The sequence below is a fragment of the Chlorocebus sabaeus genome, chromosome 8, assembly GCF_047675955.1.
Source record: "Chlorocebus sabaeus isolate Y175 chromosome 8, mChlSab1.0.hap1, whole genome shotgun sequence".
Lineage (NCBI taxonomy): Eukaryota > Metazoa > Chordata > Mammalia > Primates > Cercopithecidae > Chlorocebus > Chlorocebus sabaeus.
The window spans coordinates 145,105,215-145,120,832 of NC_132911.1; the positions used below are offsets into that span (position 1 = coordinate 145,105,215).

The window sequence follows — 15,618 nt, forward strand, 5'->3', positions numbered from 1 at the left end:
AGCCTCAGTTGCCTCATCTGTAGAGCAGGGACAATGAGATTCATCTCGAGTCCTCGCAGGAAGCCCGTTGGGGTAAGATGTGGCTCACTGCATGGGTGCTCTTGGTAACTGCTGTCCCCTTGGGGTCCCTGTATGGCAGCGACACTAAGTATCTCTACTGCCAAGCACCCTCAGGTGACGGGTAAGTGGGCCGAACAAAGTACCGCAGCCCCTGTGGCCCTGGCCGTGGATGGAGCTTTGGGTTCATGACTGTTGTGGATTGAATTGTGTCCCCCCCGAAAAGAAAGCTATTGAAGTCAACCAACAGTACCTGTGACTGTGACCTTACTTGGAAAGAAGGTCCTTTGCAGATGTTATCAAGTTGAGGTCGTTAGGGTGGGGCCCTAACCCAGTGATTGGTGTCCTTATAAGAAGGGAAAATTTATTCAGATGCTAAATTTAACTGTTCAACTGCTGAACCACTCGACAGACATGAACTAAAGCTTAATTCTGACAGAGCTGGGAAAAAAAAAAAAAAAAAAAAAAGAAGGAGAAATTTAAACACCGGCACACAAGGGAGAATGTCAGGTGACCATAGGGGTAGAGATGAGCGTGGTGCAGCCTCAGGCCCAGGAGCACCCGATGTGGCCACGAGACACTGGGAACCAGAAGCAGTGAGGAAGGCCCCCTGCAGGTTTCAGGGGAGCACACCCTGGTGACACCTTGGTTTTAGACTTCTGGCCTCCAGTACTGGGAGATGTTGCTTTGAGTCCCTGGGGTGTGCATCTTTGTCACTGTGCCCTATGAGGCTAACACAGTCTTTGCTCTCGGATGCCTGTGGAACCCTGTGTGTGTCTGGCCAGGCCAGGAGGCCTGGGAGGCTTTAGTCTTACCTTTGGGGGCTGGGTGCAGCCACCTCCGGGGCCTGCTGCTTGGGCTGGGGCTCCCAGGGTAGGTTCAGCTCCAAGACATAGTGCATCTGGGTGAGGAGGGCCAGGAAGAGCTTGGGGTAGGCCTCCTGCACGGCCTGCTTGAACTCCGGGGCGAACTGCAGCTCATGCAGCATGTTCATGGCCTGTCGGGGGCAGGCATGGAGTGAGGCTCCTAGGCCCTGGGTCCCGGGACCAGGGGTTCTGACCTACTGTCCCACAAAAGCCACATCCTAGCATGCTCGTCCTTCCCCGCGCCAAGCTCTCCAGGACCAAATCTGAGTGTCCACATGCCGTCCCTCCCTGTGGGACCTGACCCTGTGCCTCTGCAGCCTCAGCCTGGCCCTCTCTGGCACCCTCTGGACCCACTGCTTGGGTCTCGCTGCTGCTGGATGGCCTAGTGGTCCCCAGCCTCCCCCAGCTGTCCACCTGGATGCTGTCCACCCTACACCCCTGCAGACCTCCACCTCGACCCAGGGGCTCCCCCAGACTGCACACTGGATGCCACCATCTGCCCTCTGCACTTTGCTCCTGTCTGAGGGGTGGCCCACTGGCATCTGGGCCCTCTGCTCTGTTGCCTTGAAGGCAAGGTCCTATGCTGTGTGGTCCCACGATACCCTCAGCTCTGTGGCTGGCACACAGCAGGGCCTGATGCCTGGGAGTTGGGGAACCCATGGCCCTGGAAAGCAGAGTCAGCTGATAGCAGCCCCCAGCCCCAAAGGCCCTGCAGTGCCTGCCAGGGCACTCAGTCCAGAATGTTCTCAGGGTGGGGCCAGCACTGAGGAGTGACAACTGGGGGAGGGCAGGAACTGGCAGTGTGGTGGGATGCAGGGAAGGCTCCCCTGCTGCCCCTGGGTGGGTCTCACCTGTGCTGCTGTGGGGTCTTCTGGTAGGAGGCAGCATCAACCCAGGGCTGACCAGGGTGGGGTGTTGGGGATGGCCAGCTGACAAATCCCTGGGCCGAGGGGCTGCTTCCCACCGGCCACCATTGTTAAGCCCTCATCACACGCCTGCTGCAGGCAGTAGCTTGTCTGGCGGGCTCTGGGTGGCAGGGGAGCTGCTGTGAGTTCTGGGCCACTGCTGGGGGGCCTTTGGGGCAGGGACTCAGCCTGGAAAGCTCTAAACAGGAACACAGCTGTGGTCTCATCAGGGACCAGGTAAGGGGGACAGGTGTGGCCGTGCCAGGAGGGGAGCTCATGGCTCCTGGGAGTGTAGAAGCAGTGCTGGGCTTATGAGGAAAACCGGGGGCTTCCTACAGGGGGGTGGTGGCTGCAGAGGGCAGCCTCTAAGATTCCTCTAGAATCTATGACCCCCCAGAACCCAAGCATGGGGAAGGCTCTCAAGTCTGTCCACACCCTTCTCCTCTACCTGAAGCCCCTTTCTGAGGCCTCCCCACAGTGACTGAGTGAGTCCCCTTGCCAGCCCGGGGGACGGACACGACTGTCCTGGTTCACAGACAGGAGCCCACAGCCCTTGGCCAGGAGGTGGGAGCTGGGCCTGTGTGGTCAGCCCTGGGCAGCTTTCCTCCAGGCTGGGGCTGGAATGGGTGTCTGCGGCCTGGATATGGGGTGCCCCCCTACAGCCTGGCACAGAGAGTGCTTGAGGTGCTACCAGTATCTGACAGGGCGGTGGCAGAGACTCACAGCCAGTGAACGCAGGTAGGTCTTCTCCTTGGGGCAGGGGCTGCTGTCACTGGCACCGGTGGGCAGAGGCCGCTCCTGCAGCCAGGCCAGCAGCATGGTCAACACCAGGTGGCTCGTGGGCTGCTCGGCCCCCAGGGCCCTCCACAGCTGGAAGGTGTGGCTGTGGGCAGAGAGGGCATGTGAGGGCAGTGCTGACACCCAGGCCTGGCTGGGCTCAGCCACATGAGCAGGCCACCATCGCCAGGGCCTAGGTGCCTGGAACAGCAAACCTAGACTGGGTCCTGAGCCGGACCCTAGTGGGATGGGGCTCAGGGCAGATACGAGCATTGCAGGTCGGTGTGGGAGGGGCCCAAGGCAGGGGCTGGACAGGGGGTCCCTGGTCCCTGCCTGTGGTCTCACATCAGCTTCCTCCTGGGTCTTTCCACTTTTAGGGTCTCTCCGCTAGCTCCTCACTCATGCTGGAGGTTTCCTAATGTGCCCTGTCTCCCAACTGCTTGTCATCTTCCTGGGCTCCCAGGTCCTGCAGACCAGAGCCCCAGCTGGCAGTCAAAGCCACGGCCTCCAAGCCCTCTGCTCTCTGACCTCCAGCCCCTGCCTGTCCTTCCCTTCCTCTCCTTCCCTTCCTCTGGGCCCCCACACATGCATTCCTGCTGTTTGGAGCACTCCTTGTCCCTGACTAGTTCCCCCTCAGCCCTTAGGGCTCATCACAAAGTCACTTCCCTGTGGAAGCCTTCCCTGACCACTCCCTCCCAGTCTGGGTTTGCTGGGCCCCAGCTCCTCAGGCCCAACTTGCTTCAAGTGACAGGCCATCACTAGCATGAGCACGGTGCTTTACAGTTTGTAGAGTGCCCATTTTGCAGATGGGGCCACTAAGGACCGGAGAGAGGAGACCTGCCCTGATCAAGGCCCTGTCTTGGAACTGGGGAGCCTGGAGGCCAGGGCTGTCCAGTCCTGTGACCTTTCCATGGATCCATGGGGCATGGCTCAGTGAGGCCTGGAGGGAAGGAAGGCACAGCTGGGCTGCCCTGAGATGCTGGTGACCACAGTGGTCCTGTTTACTACCCTAAATGGTCTTTGGGTCTGAGTGTTGGGTAGAAGGGGTTTGAGGGGCAGGAGGGCCCCTTGCATGAGGAGGCTGGGGCTGGGAGGACCACAGGAGGGTGGCTCCATGTGTTCCCACCCCTGCTTTAAGACAGACTCAAGGGCAGCTGCCCTTAAAACCCTGGGGAAGCCACTCCAGGACCATCTAACCCTTGGCTGGGTGGGCACCGCAGCTCGGAGGACTCCAGGAGTGTCCACTCAGCTGGAAAGAGCTGGGCCTTTGGAGTCAGAAGGGTCTGGGCTCAGACCTCCACTCTGCCCGTGCTGGCTGTGTGACCTTGGGGAAGTCACTTAACCCCTCTGAGCCTTGGATTCCTGACCACAGAGTAGTGGGCAATGCCTGCCTCCAGAGGCTTAAGCGGGAGGATTCTCCCCTGAGCAAGCGTGTGTGCCCAGAGGGCGGGTGTTTCTATTCTGCTGCCCGCGGGCCTGCCCCTCAGTCAGCAGGTGTGAGCCGAGCGCCATCGCGTGCAGTGTCCCAGGGGACCAAGCAGTGGTGGAATCGGCAGGAGTCCCCGACCTCCTGTGCATGACAGCCTCGTGGGAACACAGCAGGAAGCGCAGTGTGCTGGATGCTTAATGCTGCTCGAGAGATAAAAGCAGTGTGGGGAGCAGGGGGAGAGTCTGGGTGCCTTTGGTTTCAGACAAGGCAGTCAGGGACGCATCCCCTGAGAAGGGGACACTTGAGCAAAGCCCTGAGGATATCGGGAGGGAGCCAGGCAGCGATGCGGGGGAGAGAAGCTTCCAGACAGCCCTGAGACAGCTTGATTCCTGGTGTGTTCAGGGGACGTAAAGGAAGGCCAGTGTCATTGCGGTGGAGTGGGGAGGGGAGAGGAGGAGAGGGAGACCGTGATATCATCGGGTCCACAGCACGACCTTGATGGCTGCTGTGGAGACTTTGGCATTGGCTTTGAATGAGATGGGACCACTGGAGGATTTTACGTAGAGACGTGGCACAGGCCTACGTGTATTCTTCAAGTACGGTGGGGGACGACTGGAAGTAGGCAAGTCACTGGAGGTGAGAGCCAGTGGTGTCTTGGACTACGGTGGTGGCAGCGGGGGCGGCACACAGGCAGAGGTGGAGCTGGCAGGGTTTCCTAGGGGATGGGATGTGGGTGTAGAGAAGAGTCAGACGGCACCAAGAATTCCAGCCTGAGATGCTGGGAGCAGAGGCACCAGGTGTGACATGGGGAAGCCTGCAGGAGGGGCAGGTTGGGAGAGGCCGGGGTGTGGCCTGGTTGGGTCAGTGGGAGGTGCCTGTGTGACATCCAAGGGCTGCTGTCAGGGGGTTGGGGGAAAGGCTTGGGCCAGAGGTGTCAACATTTATGGGATATTTAAAGCCATGGGAATGGATGTGGCCACCGTGAAACTGAGTGTAGCTGAGGAGGAGGATCAAGAGTCAGCCCTGTGGCCCCAGGGCTATGAAATTAGGGAGATGAGGAGGAGCCAGTGGAGGAGGCTGAGCAGGAGTGGCCAGGGAGGTAGGAGGAGAGCCGGGGAGGGCAGTGTTCCCAGGAGGAAAGAGTCACTGACTGAGTCAAATTCTGCTGACAGGTCACATAAGGTGGGGACAGAGAATGGACTATTGGACCTAGTGACGTGAGGTTACTGGTGACCTTGACGAGAACCATTTTATTGGAGCAGCAGTAGACAGTCTGGTTCATGTGGGTCTAAGAAGGAATGGGAGCTATAACTCACAACCCAAACACAAACAATCCAATTCAAAAGTGGAGAAAGGGCTTGAACAGGCATTTCTCTAAAAAGGACAGACAAGTGGCCGATAAGCACACGAAGAGATGCTCAATGCCACTAAGCATCAGAGAAACACAAATCGTCACTTCACACCTCCTAGGATGGCTACAGCCCCAAGATGAGAAATACCAAGAGCTGGCAAGTATGTGGAGAAACAGAAACCCTGGTACCTTGCTGGTGAAAATAGAGAACGGTGTAGTTGCTATGGAAAATGGTACAGCAGTTCCTCAAAAAGCTAAATATAGTACTGCCACATGGCCCAGAAACTTCACTCCTAGGTACACACCCAAAATAACTGAGAGAAGGGACTCAAACATGCTCGTATGCCAATGCTGACAGTGTCATTATTCATGACAGCCAAAAGGTGGAGGCAACCCGAGTGTCCATCAACAGATAAATGAATAAATAAAATATGGCGTACCCATGCAGTGGATTATTATTCAGCAATGAAAAGAAATGAAGTTCCGATACATGCTACAGCATGGATGAACCTTGAAAACATTAGGCAGAGGGAAATAATCCAGACCCAAAAGGACAAATATTGTATCATTCCACTTACATGAAATGTTGAGAATAGCCAAATTCATAGGACAGAAAGTGGATTAGAGGTTATCAAGCACTATGGGGAGGGGAAGATGGGGAATTATTATTTAATAGTTACGGAGTTTCTGTTTGGAGTGATAAAAAAGTTTTAGAATTAGACAGTGGCAATAGCTGTGCAGCAGTTGCAAATATAATTAATGCCACTGAATCATACACTTAAAAGTGAATAAAATGACAAAGTTTATATTATACATATTTTACTACAATTAAAAAATAACATAATATGCCAAACCCATTGAATTGTACACTTTAAATGGCCAAATTGTATAGTATGTGAGTTATATTTAAATAAATCTGTTTTTTAAAAAAGAGAATGAGAAGACTTCTTCATCTTCCAGTAGTGGTGCACTAAGCTTCTTGAATCAGCTCCTCCATTGAAAACAACTACAAAGGTTAGAGAAAATATAAACATGTAGGCTGGGCATGGTGGCTCACACCTGTAATTCCAGCACTTTGGGAGGCAGAGGTGGGTAGATCACTTGAGGTCAGGAGTTCGAGACCAGCCTGGCCAACATGGTGAAACCCCAATTCTACTAAAAATACAAAAATTAGGTGTGGTGGCACATGCCTATAATTCCAGCTACTTGGAAGGCTGAGGCAGGGGAATAGCTTCAACCTGGGAGGCAGAGGTTGCAGTGAGCCGAGATCGTGCCACTGCACTCCAACCTGGGTGACAAAGTGAGACCCTATCTCAAAAAGAAAAAAAAAAAAACACAAAAAACCAAGGATCCTGAGAGTATTAAAGAGATGACGAGACTGTAATAAATTGCAAGGCCATCATGTGGGGAATATGATGACCCTGAGGGGTTGGGAGCAGGAAAGCTACTGATGTCCTGGGGGCATCTGACAATTCTGGAAAATCAGATCCTTTGTTCTGACAGCCCTTGTGGGATGAAGGGACAGAGACATAAGCTCAGAGACTGCACAACGTGGTTAATCTCATAGGAGACCCTCTGCCACTTCCAGGCTGGTGCGTAAGTGGATGTGAAAAAACTCAAGCATATTTCAGCCATGTTTGAATTGCATGGGGGGCATCTAGGGCATCTGAAGCACTGGGTTTGGCTTAATGTAATCATGGGCTGCAGTGTCCTTAGGTGCTTGGTGGAGACAAAGACAAGTTGTCTTCATAATACCTTAATTTTGGGCCCCAAATAATTCCTACATTTTTTTTTCCAAAAACAACATCCAGTATGTAGTCAAAGATAATCAGACACGTAAGGAAGGCAGACTCTATCGGTAACATACAGTAAGAATAACAAATAAAGTAGACCTGAAAACTTAGATATTAGGATTGTCAGGCATGAACTATAAAACAAATATTTGATTATGAATAAAGAAATAAAAGACAAGCTTAAAAATGTCTTCAGGGACGAGGAAACTACAAATGATAGAGCAGGTGAGAAAAAGAACCAAAATGACATTTTAGAAATAAAAAATACCAAATCTGAAATAAAAAAAAGTTTTTTAACTTTAACATCACATTGACATGGTTAAAGGAGAATTAGTGAACTAGAAGATAACTCAAAATAAATTATACAGAATTCAGCAATGAAGGACACAAATATGGGGAAGCAGAAAGGAAGTAAGAAATTGTGCTGAGTATCTTCCACTTGCCCCTGCAGATATAATCTCTGCTGTTCCCCATCCTACCTCATGCCCCAGGAAGTTGACCTGTATAGATTGCATCAAGAAGCTCTCTTGACCTTTGGCTTCCAGTTGACTTGGCTAATGGTAAGCACTAGCAGGAGGTCAGAAGTTGGGAGTGGAGGAAAGTCAGGGTATTTATACCCCAGAGTCTCTCACTGTGGGTGGCCACAGGATTGCTGTGTCCATCTGTCCTGTGGTCTAGCCATATAGACATCCTTGGTTCTGGGAGGACTCCCATTCCCTGACCCTTTAGTTCTAGAAGTTGGCAATGATTCAGCATTGTTACTTTTCCTGGGGCACTGGCCCTTCCCCTGTCCATCACATTAAACTCTACCCTTGTCCAATAGCTCTTTTATTAATTTTTCCAGCTCAACCAATTTGAGTGTGTTATCTGTTCCTGACAGCGCTCTGAGTGATATAGTGAAATAGAGGATATGGCGAGATATTGACATGTGCCTAATGAGTGCCCTAGAAGGAAAGTGAGAGAGAATGCAGGAGAAGCACTATGTGGAGAGATAATGGCTGGGATTCTTCCAGAACCAGAATATTCCAGAACAGGAATTCAAGACAGGATAAACATAAAGAAATCCATTCCTAGACACACTGTGGTGACTTATCAGACAAATAAAAACAAACAAAACAACAAACTTTCCCAAACCAGAAGAAACTAGAGTACTGTAAAACCAGTCACAGGATAAATCACATAGAACCATGAAAAAAGCAGCAGTCCTACTAACAGCTGACTTCTCAACAGCAGCAATGGAAGCCAGTTGACAGTGGGATGTTAGCTTGGCGTGCAGAAAGAAAATAACTGCCAACATAGAATTCTATACCCAGTGAAGTGTCTATCAAGATTGAAGATGAAATAAAGACATTTTCATATAAAAACTGAAAGCATTTGCTAACAGCCGACCCAAATTAAAGACAGTTCTAAAGGATGTGCTTTAGGTTGGAGGAAAATGGCCTCAGGTGAGGGGTGTGAGGCTTAAAAAGAAATGAAGAGCAAAGAAAATAATGAAAATGTGGGCAACTCTAGATGAATATTGACTTGTGAGATTTAAAAATATACAGAATTAAACAAAAAGGGCATTAAAATTGGGAGTGTGTTAAGTCAGTTGAAGACTTTGAAGGTTCTGTTTTTTGGTCTGGAAAGAAAGTAAAGATGGTAAATTCAATCCCAAATATATAAACAACTATATTACATGTAAATTGAATAGGTGCTTCAATTAAAGACAAAGGTCATCAGGCTATTAAAAACCCAACTAAATACTGTTTACAAAAGACACATCTAAAATAAAAGAATGTAGGAATAGCAAAAGTCTGGAAAAAGACATATTATGCAATATCAACAAAAGAAAACTGGTGTTATATGACTAGAGCCTTAATATTAGACAATATAAACTCTAAAAAATGATAGTAATATTAGGCAAATGGAAATCTCCAACAAGTATATGCAGCATAATGCCCTTCATATGAAAATATAAAAAGTATAACTTATATGAAATTATAATTTATATGAAATTAGAAAAACAATAAAGTACTTTTAGGAATATGTTTAGGTGCAATAAAACCAAATAAAAGGAAAGCAACGGAATGATGAACCTTAGATAGGGTGAGCCAGGGGAATGCAAATTAGCAATGGTGGACAACACAATAGAAACGTATGCAGGATACTTGAATAGGCATATCACCAAAGAGGCTAAAAAGAAATGAAAAGATGTTCAACTTCTTTATTTAATCATGAAAGTGGAAACAAATACCACAATACTGATTAATAGCACCACCAGACTGACTAAAACTTTGATTACTGGCTGAAAAGTGAATGCTAAGTGTTAGTAAACTGCAGAGTAACAGGAACTCTAAAAAAAATACTGCTGAGAGTGTGAATCAGTACAAGCTCTTTGGAAACATTTTGCATTATGTATTAGAGTTGGATATATGTATAGCTTTATGATGCAGGCATTTCCATCCTAGATGCATACACTTTGGAAACAGAGCTTGTGTACATCCAGGCACATGTATAAGCAAGTTCACTGCAGCATTGCTAACCATAGTACCAAATAGGAAATTGTTGACTTATTGTAAAAAGACCCAAATGTTGACCTATAGTAAAAAGAATAATTGACATTCATAAAATGGAATACTATACAGCAACAAAAATGAATGAACTACAACATGTTAAAATGAATCTTAGACACATCATATTGGAGGAAAAAAAAAAAGCCAGACAGGCTGGGCATGGTAGCTCATGCCTATAATCTCAGCGCTTTGGGAGGAGGCCAAGGTGGAAGGATTGCTTGAGACTAAGAGTTTGAGATCAGCCTGGGCAACATAATGAGACCCCATCTCTACAAAAAAAATAAATTAGCCAGGTGTGGTGATGCATGCCTGTACTCCTAGCTACTCATGAGGCTGAGATGGGAGGATCACTTGAGCCCAGGAGTTTGAGGCTACAATAAGCTATGATTATACCACTACACTCCAGCCAGGGCAACTAAGCGAGACCTTGTCTCAACAAACAAACAAACAAACAACAAACAAACACCCAAGCCAGACAACAGAAGAATATTAGAAGACTACATATTGTACAATTCTGTGTATACTTTTAGGACACACCCCACCATGGTTTCATGTACTTTTAAAAATAAAAAATGGCCAAGATGGGAGTCTTATAGGAGACGCCAACACAGAGCTGGGACCCAAAGGTCTGCATGTACAGTTTAAGGGTGATCAAAATAAACAAACAAAACTCGGCCCTGCAGGAAGAAAAATCGAGAAAACTTTCATGCTTCAGTCAGCATACTGGGTGGAAGTGGGAAGGGGTACGGATATCCTGAGAATTTGAACCCAAACCTGTTTGGATGCCTGAATTCACACCACCAGTGTGGCCCAATGAAATCTCAAGCAGAGACTTTTAAATGTAAAGTGGTCTCATACTAACAGTGTCCCCAGGTGACTGGCAGAAAACTACATAAATCCAGGTGTAAGGCACCATCAATGTAAAATGCACCCTGACTTCATAAATGTTAAAATGTAAAAAAAAAAAAAATGTTTCTTAGAATTGAGGAAATAAGATAAAAATTCCAATACAATAAAATAGAACTGTAAACTTCTAGGTAGCTGAAGACAATACAATGCCTGTTGCCTAGGTCTCCGCCTCCAAAAATTTCCTTGAGATACAACAAAAAAACCAAGAAGGAAAATAAAACTGCACAAAAACTGTGACTCCAGTGCAAATTCAGAGAGTTCCCAAACTTCAAAATTACTCTAAGCAGAGAGAGAAGAGTGTCAACCTTAGCATGAAATCTCCACCGCTCCCGCCTCATCCCGTTCTACCATCAGGCTTTGATAAAGGCAGGCTGAGAGAAACTGAGGGGGAAGAGGGAAGGGAGGAGCTAGCAAGAGGGCTTGAGATTGATATAAAGCCTAAAGCACCTTCTGGAAGACAAAGTCCACTCTAAGTCTTTAAAAAAAAAAAAAGTTCAAGTGTCAGAGCCCCAGTCACAGAGAAGTGACTTAAAAGTATGCCAGATTTGGAGGGCGGTCTTCAAAATGCACAGATTTTGGGAAAGAAAAGGGCAAAAAAGAAAGCAGAGGTATCCTTTGGAGATTAGGTAGTGATAGGGAAAGAGGTAAGTAAAAGGGAAAAATGTAGGGCCCTGCAATGGAAATGGAACCAAAACGTTGGAGGATCCATAATCCTTTTGTTTACCACCCAAACAGTATATTAAATTATCTGGACTTTGTTGTATTGACAGAAGAGGGTGCCATTGAACTTAAAATCATATAAAACACTCAAAGAACAGAAACATGAGCAGGAACAAAATTAACAGATCCATAGAATTATTGTAAAAAATGAGAAAACAAAAATCAGCACACACAGAATAAGGAACTCCCCCTGGAAAAAATCACGATGCAGGAAAAAAAACCCTAAGACAACGTTCATTCTACGTGTCATCAAATATGCTCAAATAAGCATTTAAAGATACGAAAACTACCTGAATTATGAATTCAAAAAAGGACAAAAAAATCCAACGGGAGCTGAAAAGAGAGTTGATTGACTTCAGGAAAGAAATGGATGAGATAAAAAAATTATCTCAGAAATGAAGAAAAATTACAAGGTGTCCAAGAGAGATAAGACTCTAATGATAATTTAATAAGGGGCATTTAGGAAAACAAGGAAAGCAACCAAGAGAATGAAAGTGAATTTAAGAAAAAGTAAAAGGGATCAGAGGGAAAGTAGTGAAAATGGAAGACAGGAGGAATAGCATTTGTATTATTGGCGTCCCTGAGGAAGAAAAACAGCAATGGAACATGACTAATATTTAAAACCATAGGCCAGGCGTGGTGGCTCATGCCTGTAATCCTAGCACTTTGAGAGGCTGAGGCGGGCAGATCACAAGGTCAGGAGATCGAGACCATCCTGGCTAACAAGGTGAAACCCCATCTGTACTAAAAAATATAAAAAATTAGCCGGGTATGGAGGTGGGCGCCTGTGGTCCCAGCTACTCGGGAGGCTGAGGCAGGAGAATGGCGTGAACCTGGGAGGTGGAGCTTGCAGTGAGCCGAGATTGCACCACTGCACTCCATCCAGCCTGGGCGACAGAACGAGATTCCATCTCAAACAAAACAAAACAAAACAAAACAAAAGAGAACTGTAACCAAGAAAATTTTCCAGAAATAACCTCAAAAAAATCTCAATTCTTTTTTCTTCTGTCCGTGGATGCCCCTGAAGAAGCATTGTTAAAGTCTCTCTTCTCCCTGCCATCATGTGTAAGTCAGAGTCTCCTAAAGAGCCAGAACAGCTGAGGAAGCTCTTCGTTGGAGTCTTGAGCTTTGAAACAACTGATGAGAGTCCTGAGGAGCCATTCTGAGCAGTGGGGCACGCTCCCGGACTGTGTGGTCATGAGGGACCCAAACACCAACACTCCAGGGGCTTTGATTCGTCACATATGCCACTGTGGAAGAGGTAGATGCGCCATGAATGCAAGGCCACACAAGGTGGATAGAAGAGTTGTGGAACCAAAGAGAACTGTCTCAAGAGAAGATTCTCAAAGACCAGGTGCCCACTTAACTGTGAAAAAGATATTTGTTGGTGGCATTAAAGGAGACACAGAAGAACATCACCTAAGGGATTATTTTGAACAGTTTGGGAAAATCGAAGTGACTGAAATCATGACTGACTGAGGCAGTGGCAAGAAAATGGGCTTTGCCTTTGTAACCTTTGACGACCATGACTCCGTGGATAAGACTGTCATTCAGAAATACCATACTGTGAATGGCTACAGCTGTGAAGTTAGGAAAACCCCATCAAAGCAAGCGATGGCGAGTGCTTCATCCAGCCAAAAAGGTCGAAGTGGTTCTGGAAACTTTGGTGGTGGTTGTGGAGGTGATTTTGGTTGGAATGACAACTTTGGTCATGGAGAAAACTTTAGTGGTCATGGTGGCTTTGGTGGCAGCCGTGGTGGTGGTGGATATGGTGGCAGTGGGGATGGCTATAGTGGATTTGGTAATGATGGAAGTCATTTTGGAGATGGTGGAAGCTGCAATGATTTCGGCAATTACAACAATGAGTCTTCAAATTTTGGCCCCATGAAGGGAGGAAACTTTGAAGGCAGAAACTCTGGCCCTTATGGTGGTGGAGGCCAATACTTTGCTAAACCACGAAACCAAGGTGGCTATGGCAGTTCCAGTAGCAGCAGTAGCTATGGCAGTGGCAGAAGATTTTAATTAGGAAACAAAGCTTAGCAGGAGAGGAGAGCCAGAGAAGTGACAGGGAAGCTACAGGTTACGACAGATTTGTGAACTCAGCCAAGCACAGTGGTGGCAGGGTCTAGCTACTACAAAGAAGACATGTTTTAGACAAATACTCATATGCATGGGCAAAAAACTTGAGGACTGTATTTGTGACTAATTGTATAACAGGTTATTTTAGTTTCTGTTCTGTGGAAAGCATAAAGCATTCCAACAAAGGGTTTTAATGTAGAATTTTTTTTTTTTTTTTTTTTTTTTTTTTTTGCTCCCATGCTGTTGACTGTGAAATAAGTCTGATTGTGATGCTGAATAAATGTCTTTTTTTTTTTTCTAATGTGCGGTGTAAAGTTAGTCTACTCTGAAGCCATCTTGGTAAATTTCCCCAAGAGTGTGAAGTTAGAATTCCTTCAGGGTGGTGGATGCCAGGTTCTATTTGGAATTTATATACAACCTTGGGTGAAGCCTAGGTGGAGACGTCATGGTCTTCAGAGACCTTGGTGTAGTTGAACTGATAGTAACTGTTGTGACCTGAAATTCACCATTAAAAGGGATGGCCCAAGGAAAATCATAGAATTATTGGTTATAAAAATGGTCATTGACATATCCTATGAAATATATTGAAATTGAATAATGGTACCAGATAAAACTATAGATGGGAATGAAGCTTGTGTATCATCCAGTATCATGTGTAATCAATAAACGATTTAATTCTCTTGAAAAAAAATTTCAATCTACATAATCAAAGGATATACCAGGTGCCTGGGAACAGTAACCCAGAATGATCAGCTGTGAGACATTTCCTAACTAAATGATTAGATTTCAAAGATTACAAAAAAATCTTAAAGTCTCTGGGCAAAAAGATCAAATAACTTACAAACACCAAAAAAACCCCTGTTGTCATGAACTTTTAAAAAACAATGCAAGGCAACCATGAAACAGCATTTAAAAAATACTTAATAAAAGAAAATGTGAACAAAGAATTTTATATCCAGCCAAACCATTCTTCAAATAAAGAACTTTCAACATAAAAGAACCTAAAGAATTCTGAGTCTTTTGGAGGATGAGCTTCTTTAGACTAAGATGACTGGAAAACTTCAGCCTAGGAACTGCTGGTGTGTGTGTAAACACAGTGTGGAGATGAGGGTGGAGCAGTGGAGTGTGAATGTTAAATGTTTTGACAAAGTACAAATATGTAACTGAAAAATGGGAGAAGAAAGGAGACAGAAAGAGGAAAAGAGAATAATCTCACTGATTGTTGTGCAGAAAACAGGTGGGAATTAAAGAGTATTGGGGTAGGAGGTGGGACACGGGCACAGGACCAAATTGAGGACTAGCTATCATAGGGACGGGGCAGAAGCCCCTTTCCATAAGGTACGCCCACAGGTGTGCCATGTCAGTTTACTATTGCCGTGGCTACACAGGGACGTTACTACCTCTTTCCATGGCAATGATCTGACGACCCATAAGTTACCACACTTTTTCTAAGAATTTCTGTATAACCTACCCCGTAATTTGCACATCATTAACTGCAGAAGTGCTTCTGAGCTGCTCATCTGGGCTCACTGCCTCTGGGTAGCCCTGCTCTGCAAGGAGCAGCCCCTCTGCTGCTGCTGTGCACGGCTGCTTCAATAAAAGTTGCTGTCTAAGACCATGGGCTTGCTCTTGAATTTTTTTCCTGGGCACAGCTAAGAACCTTCCTGGGGTAAGTTCCACTTTTGGGGCTCACCTGCCCTGCATCAGAAAAAGGATAAACCTGGCCGGGTGCGGTGGCTCACGCCTGTAATCCCAGCACTTTGGGAGGCCTAGGTGGGTGGATCACCTGAGGTCAGGAGTTCAAGACCACCAGCCTGGCCAACATGGCAAAACCCTGTCTTTACTAAAAATACAAAAATCAGCCACGCGTGGTGGTGCATGCCTGTAATCCCAGCTACTTGGGAGGCTGAGGCAGGGGAATTGCTTCAACCTGGGAGGTGGAGGTTGCAGTGAGCTGAGATTGTACCGCTGCACTCCAGCCTGGGTGACAGAGCAAGACTCCGCCTTAAAAAAAAAAAAAAAAAAAAAAAAGTAAACCTGATGTTAAAGGGCTGAATAATAAAATGGGGATTAAGGGCATTAAAATAGGTTAGGAGCACAAAGGTAACAACTAAGACAAAAATACGTTTCCTAGATTAAAACAAAATTGAAATTAAAGAGCAAAGAATGCACCTTTT

The 15,618-nt window shown here is 46.7% G+C and overlaps 2 protein-coding genes and 1 non-coding gene across 3 annotated transcripts in view; 2 read left to right on the top strand and 1 right to left on the bottom strand.

The window, feature by feature from the left end:
* Positions 1-15,618, bottom strand: part of LOC103237517 (maestro heat-like repeat family member 5) — a 77,067-nt gene that overhangs the window by 13,131 nt on the left and 48,318 nt on the right. Inside the window, exons 20-21 of the mRNA XM_008001659.3 lie at positions 2,552-2,711; positions 873-1,054 (exon numbers count right to left, since the gene is read on the bottom strand). Coding sequence (XP_007999850.3) covers positions 873-1,054; positions 2,552-2,711 — 342 coding nt within the window. The remainder of the gene's footprint in view (positions 1-872; positions 1,055-2,551; positions 2,712-15,618) is intronic.
* Positions 424-498, top strand: LOC119624974 (small nucleolar RNA SNORD5). Its single transcript, XR_005241133.1, has one exon. It is a non-coding gene; the product is annotated as a small nucleolar RNA SNORD5 (small nucleolar RNA).
* On the top strand, positions 12,656-13,820 carry LOC140712340 (heterogeneous nuclear ribonucleoprotein A1-like 3). Its single transcript, XM_073018661.1, has one exon. The coding sequence runs from the start codon at positions 12,857-12,859 to the stop codon at positions 13,382-13,384; it is 528 nt and encodes a 175-aa protein (XP_072874762.1). The 5' UTR covers positions 12,656-12,856; the 3' UTR covers positions 13,385-13,820.

Bases quoted from the DNA above. Each gene is read 5' to 3' on its own strand.
- LOC140712340 (XM_073018661.1), top strand. From the start codon at position 12,857: ATGGGCTTTGCCTTTGTAACCTTTGACGACCATGACTCCGTGGATAAG.